The sequence below is a fragment of the Gavialis gangeticus genome, unplaced genomic scaffold (assembly GCF_001723915.1).
Source record: "Gavialis gangeticus isolate Ggan-Ray unplaced genomic scaffold, GavGan_comp1, whole genome shotgun sequence".
Classification (NCBI taxonomy): Eukaryota; Metazoa; Chordata; order Crocodylia; family Gavialidae; genus Gavialis; species Gavialis gangeticus.
This window is the reverse complement of record NW_017729030.1, coordinates 16,266,567-16,274,351: the sequence shown is the minus strand read 5'-3', so window position 1 is coordinate 16,274,351 and position 7,785 is coordinate 16,266,567. Positions and strand designations below refer to the sequence as shown.

Below are 7,785 nucleotides of genomic sequence, written 5' to 3'. Positions count from 1 at the left end.
CAGTCCTCACTCAGGGACAATTCCTGTTTGTTTAAATATTCCTAATAACTTCAATGGAGTTTTGCAGGAGTGAGGTCTGTATAAGTTTTCCAGTAGTTAAGACTGCAAGTTTCTTCCTATCTGAAGGGTGTTGGTTGTAGCCATATTGGTCTAAGGACACAGGCAGACAAAGTTCTTCAGGTAAATGTGATCTCTTTTATTAGAGCAACTAAATAATTGGAAAAATTGTTCTTTGCTAGCTGCGGAAGGGTGGCTAAAAGCTTGCAAAGAACAATTTTTCCAACTATTGAGTTGCTCTAATAAAAGAGATCACATTTACCCAAAGAACCTTGTCTTCCTATCTGAGGGTAATTCTCCTTTGTCCTGGTGCCTACAAACCACTTGAAAATGGTAACTCTGTTGATGTGCCAGGATCACTGCCTGTGATGATGACCAGATTATCTCATTGTTTCCTGGTCAGTCTGTCTGCCTGTACTCATCTGTTGTCTCGTGTCTTATATGTGTGACCTGTCTACATAGGGACAGTCAGGAAAGTTAATTTGAGGTAACAAAGTGTATATATAAAGTGCAGTAGTTAAACAGCATTAATCTCTGGATGGGCACTCCTTTCACAATTGAAGTGGCCTTAATTTTGTTTATCTCAATCCATTTCCAAAGTGAATTAAACTAAACTGAATAAAAGTCACTTTAATGCTGGATGAGTGTCTACACCAGTGGTTCTCAACCTTTTTAGGCCCAAGAACCCCACAGTAAACTCTAGAAAGCCCTCAAAAATTACAGCTGTTAGGGTTTCATTTATTTTTTAACTACAGAAAAATAATAGAGCAATTCTCCTGTTGTAAAGAACTCAGAAAGACCACAGCAAGTCAGAACATTTTTGACACTATGGATTCCTACTGGAAATCTCTGGGTTCGTCTTGTGAATCATGTTTGCACACCTCACAGTGCTAACATTGTGTGCTACCCTGTGGCACTCTTGAAAGGCTATCCAGGTACGCCAGGATGCTGTGTCCCTTGGTTGAGAATCACTGGTCTATAGAGATTTAATGAAGTTAATCTAATCCTTTTAAGAATGTAATTCAGGTGAATTTTCCTGAATGTCCCTGGATAGATGGGAGAAGTAGTCAGCTGTGTAAGTCTGAACTCAGGCAGAAGGCAGGGTAGCATCTGTGGAAGGCAGCATATGATGAAGTAAGCTTGCTGCTTATGAAAACTTATGCTATGTATCTCTGATCTGGTTAGTTTATATAAGGTACAAATCCATCCTTCCTTCTGCCTGGATAGCTGAGCCTTTAGATTGTAACTTGTAGAAGCAGGAACTATGTTTATTTTTGGTGTTTGTACGGTGCCTAGCACAGTGGAACTCATGGGCACTGCCTCCATGAAAATTAATAGTAACAATAAGAACATAGGGCACAATCCTGCTCCCATTAGCCTCAATTGGTGCATCTACATGTGCGCTTTAATGTACAGTAGCCTATTTTACTGTGCTTTAAAGCAGCATGTAAACAACTGTGTTATTAGGCTAATGCACAATAAAATAGGGTACTGCACATTAAGCATCACCTAAAAAGCCTGTGCTTGAGCAGGCAGCCTAATGCACATTAACTTAGTACCTCACACTGGAGGTACTAAATTTAATGCGCATTAGGAAAAGTGCATTCATGCACCTATAGATGTGCCCAGTGAGAGATTTTTTGCTATTGGCATCAGTTGTGGTAGGCCATGCTCTCTGTGTCTGATCTAGCAAAATACAAAGTCACATGAGTAGTCCCACAAGAGGATCACACTTGTGCATAAGACTGGGCCTCGGTGAAACTACTCGTGCACTAAAATGCTTGCAATCAAGGTCAGCCATGTGTGGGTACGTTGCCCTCTGTTGGCTGGTTACAGAACAGAGAGATCTTTCTATAGCTAACAATTAACAACTCCCTGAGATCTTCCAATAACACAGGTGGGAAAAGCCTGTTCTGCAGGATCAGGATTCTAGTCTGAGCTCTGCAGGTTGTGTGTTTTTTTTATTATGGGGAAGGGAGAATCTCTCCAGATACAGGTTGTCACCTTACATGATAAGGCTGATTTTGCTTCTTAATTTATTTCTTTATGAGTAAAAAGCCCTTAAACTTCCAAATGTTTATGGCTGTAAGCATTAGGATCTCACTGATAGCTGGAATAGCTTTTTGGAATAGAAGTACTGGGCTCCCACCCTGAAATCGTCACTGAGCCCAAATTCCTACTTAATGGATATGTGGGGTTTCTGGCCAATTAAGGACTGCTAAATTGGATCCAGTGGGATGGACCGTCATATCGGTCAGCCAAAAATGAGCAGTTGTCTTTGCATACCTGTTTCTCTGTTAGAAAAAGCAAGAGATGATATGCTAAACCAGCTGAGTTGAGATGACCTTTCGGATATGTCAGTGAATTGTCCTCTGAAGAGATTTCAGTTAGAGGCACAGATTGTGTGACACCACTCAAGTATTGCAATAAATCTTCTGCCTCCCAGTCACTGGACAGGTCCAGTAACTTGGGAAGACAAGAAGAAAATCTGCTTATGGTGCCAAGTCCTGTGCTCACTTATAACTATAATTCCTGCTCAGGTTGTAGTAACTTAATTAAATTAGTTTCTCCTCTTCTTCCTTTGGAAAACATTGAGTACTCCTCTCTCTCTCTGTCACTTTGGAAAAACAGCAATTTTCTAGCAAATTCACACTGAGCAGTTTAGAAAGATGTTGTCTTCTTGACACATTGGACAAATTCTTTATATGGCCTATATCAGCCTGCAGTTGATATACTTGTAAAAATGGAACACACAACACCAAATTCTGATGCACTTTGAGCATCTCCATGCAATCAATGGCCTACTTGCCAAGTAAGATATTACTTATCGTGGGCAAAGGCATCAAAATCCAGCCCTCCCTAAGAACAGCACTGCTTTATGGTAATATGCTTTCATTCAAGTATCCTCACAGCGCTTTACAAAACCTAGTTCATTAAATTTAAGAGCTTATTCTAAACATAACAATTTAGAATAAATGGAGATGAACAATTTTAAAGGTTTTCCCAAGCAATGTCTACAAAGGCGTATTTTTCTTTCAGAGAATTAAATTATCCCCTTGTCCCTCACACCAAAAAAAAAAGTTGTTCAGACTTTTATCTTTCCTCATCAAACTGTAAACATTTCTTTTCAGCCTCTTTTTCCTCTCAGCTTTTTATTCAAAGAGCTGAAGAAGTTCTTGCTCTGCCTTGAAATTTTATTTAAAAAAAAAGGAGGGGGGGTAAAAGCAGAGAGAAGGAAAAAATCCCTTTTCCTGACTAATACTAATAATACAGGTCAAAATGTCAGTCTATCTACAATTAAATGGAAAACAAAAAAGGTTTTCCCTTTTTTCCCACAGTACAATAGCACTGGAATATAAATTACCAATGAAGATGAAATAATACTTCAAAGCACATGGGGAAAGGCAGCACAGTGTTTACAAAGTATTTTTAACGGCACGATGAAACATTGAAGAAGACGGTAACCCATGGACTTCAGGGGGTGTTGGTGAATAGTCTAAAACTAGCATGCGGTAGGATTTTAGGTCCCTATAGTGTATGACCCCATGATATGCTTTGTTTAACAAGGGCAGCTGCAGTTATCAACAGATGTTTCGGCAATAAATAATTGGTATCATCTCGGAAAAGACTCATCTACCTGGGGAGAGGGCATAATGCTGAAAACACTGCTCCACTATTACAGCCACATTAATCTCCCATCTATCCAGGTTTCTTGGGGAGTTTACTGCAGGTGTTTATCCTGGGAGAGAGCAGACAAACCCTCCAAACTTAGAAAGCTTTGTGTGTGTTGTAAAGGAGGTCGGCCTCTGCCATAAATTTCTGTCTAAGGCCACACACACACAAAAAAATCATGCACAAAAGAAAAGAAAAGGAGAAAAAGAAAACAGCAAAACAAATTCTGAATTACAATAAAAATCTCCCTCACCAGTGCAGTGTATAAAAATGAAACCTCCCCTCTCATCAGTAACAAGAACAGTGACTAACACAAACTTCCAAATTGCTTTTATAAAGCTAATTATATTCATGTATAAAAGTGATTAAAGTTCTTGGATACAAAACTTGCTGTCCTTACTCGGATGGCACGTCCACTGAACCACACAGATGAAGGATGAAATCCTAGCTTCCCTGAAGTCTATGGGGTTGGATTTCCTTCTAGTCTCTCGGTCCTGACTCCTCTTTCACTTACACCAGTGTAATTCTACTGATTAGTCCTGATTTACTTCAGCGTAAGCAGGAGAAAAATGTGGTGCCTCAGCTTCACTTTGCATCCCAGTTTTAAAGGGACATCATCAACCTAAACACCGCATTTCCATCTGCATTTCTTACCCACCTCCCATTGTGTTCATAAAATTAGAGAAAATAATATTTTCCTCTACTTTTTACCCATTTTGTTCCAGCTGAAGCTTATCACTTCCCAGGCTGGGACATTTCAGGGACCTGATATGGTCATATCCTGAAAATCCATACTTGAGGGAGCTTCCTTTTCTTACATGAGAAGCTGTATCAGAAGGGATTCCTCTCTGTATACAAATACTTCTGGGCAGGATGAGGTCTCCAAAGAGATTCCGTCAGATAATTTTATCCTCAAATGGATGGTCTAACCTTCCAGCTCTGGTCTAACCAGCTCATTTGACTGTTAGCAGTCCCACTGATTTACATCAATTATATATTCTTTTCCAAATCTGGTTTAATAAAATTTAACTTGTGCACATACTTTCAGGGTTTGATTTCATTTTAGTGCAGAGTATTTAAATCCTCCCAGAAAATTCTCATCTATTGTTGGAAGCCCCAGTGCAACAGCATGGTGTTAGACCAAAAGGATTTTGTAAAGTGATTTTTAAAAAATATTTTGTTCCAGCTTACTGAATTAAGGAACTGATTGTGCACACTGCTTCTTGTTGCTGGAGTTTGCAAATGTATATAAACAGTCTTAGAAGAGGTAAAACCATCAAAGCCCTTTTAGGTTCTGCATACTCTTTTTAATTAATAATTGAGATACTTTCCTTGTGGCACTGTCACAATTTTTTTGCATATATGGAAGATGTCTCTTATTTCATCCATGTTATTTTGCCTGGGAGCATGGTACCCACTGCCTGCCCTGTTCATCAAGACTTAGTTCCCCACCTTGAGCTCTGCTGTGTATGTTAAGGCACTTTTTCCCATTATAAGGGATAGCAAAAGATTCTCTTAATGATTGTTATAAAGGCTGTTCAGTAGACTGGTGAGCTGAGGAAGTGATAGGAAACCCAACCTGAGACTTCAAGGTGAAGTCTTACAGCATAACAGAGACATCCAGGCTAGGGACAGAAGTTACACATAAGCCAGTATAAGTGATTGGAAACTGGTTCAGATTTGTAACACAACAGAAGTTCAATGCACATAAACCGCTTTCAAATTGGCCAAACCAGTTTAAGATAAATCTGGATGGATGTAGTATCAGACTTAACTGATTTAGGTTAAATCAGTTTATTGAACTTCTGTCCCAGATCCCCTCCAGATTCAAATTAACTCACAGTCCCCCAACGTCCCAGGATGCTTTGCACCTCCGGCGCAAATGCTCTCTCGCAGGGTGGGCAGGCTAGGCTTGGCCCAAGCTGTCTGCTCTAGCCAAGCAGGGAGGTGTGCTCTAGAGCCTCCCAGCTTCTGGCCTGAGCCACTGCAGGCATGTGGCTGCATTTCCAGAATTGAAATGAGTGTCTGTTCACTTGCTTGTCAGTGCAACCCATGCAGCTTAGACTAACCTGTGAAGATTGAATAGATTCAGTCTCAGGGTTTTTTTACTGTCTGTACTTAGCCCCAAACTAAAGGCCTAATCATACACTGATGTCAGTGACAAAATTCCTACTGATTTCAATTAAGGACCAGCTCCTTGGTTTCTGAGGACTGCTGTCCTTCATTCTTTCCCCTTTTATCATGTCCTTCCTACCTGGAGATTAGTTATTCAATGGACACTGATGGCAACAAAACCCTGTCTCCAGTACATATATTAAAATCACAAAAAGACTAATTCCAAGCTGCTCATAAATATCTGTCTAGGAAAGTAACAGTTGAAGAGATGGAGTCCTAACTCTAGTTTGTCTTTCTGTGCATTTGTGACTGCCCCTTTTCTGATCTATACTTCCTCATTTCAGTTTGTCTGCTAAAACTCCAGTGAAGAGTGGAGTCATGGGCATGCAGTGAAGATTATCTACTAGGACACTGTACATTCAAGCATTGCATTTGTAGTTGGAAAGGACAGGTGTGTTGAACTTCATACCAGCAAGTCATGCAGCCTTGGACCGATTATATCTTGCAGGTTTGTTTTGTCTTCTGGGTTTAGGGCTTGTTTGTACTGCCACTTCTCCAGCACAAAGGGCCACTTCATTTCCTTTGCCTCTTCGATAAGGGTCCTTAGATCATCGGGGAGCAAAGCTGAAAAGGTCAAAGTGCATGTAAGGAAATGACAGGTGATTCAGCCGTAAATGTTGTCATGTAGCACCTTGCTTCCAAAAAGCATTCCCCTCCTGGCTTGCACCTTTTCTCAGTTGCTAAGAGTCCTTTATTCTTGCCACAAGACTAATAATGAGAGGTTGCCTATCATCAGTTACTTTGCTCTGCTGTGCCCTGCAGGTAAATTAGAGCTGCCAGCCATTAAAAAGGTTTTTAGCAGGAAGTAAAACACTTCGGTGGCCATCTGTGCATGAAAAACTAGAGAAATGAAGGAAATGTTTTCCCCGCAGTGAGCAGGGGATTTTTGACAGAGTGCATGAAGCCAATGGTAAACTTATTTGCTTTATAAAGGACCATATTAGAATTCTGCTGATAATAATAATCATACTACTAATAATAATAAACCATGATAATTAGAACATTATTTTCAAATCTGGGGGATGGGCTGTACACAGAGATTTGTCAAAGCTGACTAACAATAATATGTATTCCGGAATAATTTTTTGATGAAAAAGATAAGGCTGTTGGCCACAAGCCATCTGTCTTTCTCTAACAGAAATAACTGAGGATCACAGTCCCAGAACCAGGTTGACTGCAATAAAAGGTCATGTCCAGACATGCAGGCACATGTGGTTTGTGGTGCTGCAAACTTCTTTGTGGTGCCCCAACCCACACACAGGGAATGTTGAAATGTGCTCCATGTGGCATATCTGCAGCATGGGGCCAAAATTTGCTGCTGGGAAATCCCCGTACCAAAAGAAACCCAAACCAAGCCCAGGAAAAAAAGTGGCATGATGCACGTGACAGGAGCACGCACCAGAAGACACAGAGGCTCAATCCTCCAGGGAGATGCTTTGGCTGCTGGCCAAAGTGTCTCCACTCCTGCAGTTGTGCCCTGGCTTCTCCACCATGCTGGGAGCTGGAAGGAACCAGGCAAGGGCAGTTTGCCTAGAGTGGAGCCCTCACCAAAGCACACGTGCAGGGGTGTACACAGCAGCAAAAATGGAGTGGCACAAATTTCGGACATATTGTCCAAAGTGCTCTACACCAACTGAACTCTGCTCCTGCTGTAGTCAACGGGGCTTCAGTGGGAACAGTTAGTACAGTGCTGTCCTTTTGAAAACTGCTCTTATGGTACCTTCATCTCAGCTTCTCCTAATGACATATACAATACCAGATTTACCTGAATCCAAAATTACTTTAAAAATATCCTTAATAACTAGATTCTGTACATGGAAAATGGGGGGAAGGGGGGGGGAGGTATGGTGGCTGGGGGTGGTACAGCAGTGGCAGGAGCTC

At 41.0% G+C, this 7,785-nt stretch overlaps 1 protein-coding gene across 1 annotated transcript in view; it reads right to left on the bottom strand.

Moving 5' to 3' along the window:
* The window catches only part of ALPK1 (alpha kinase 1), a 66,338-nt gene that overhangs the window by 51,261 nt on the left and 7,292 nt on the right, over window positions 1-7,785 (bottom strand). The window contains 1 exon segment of the mRNA XM_019521981.1: window positions 6,314-6,468. Coding sequence (XP_019377526.1) covers window positions 6,314-6,468 — 155 coding nt within the window.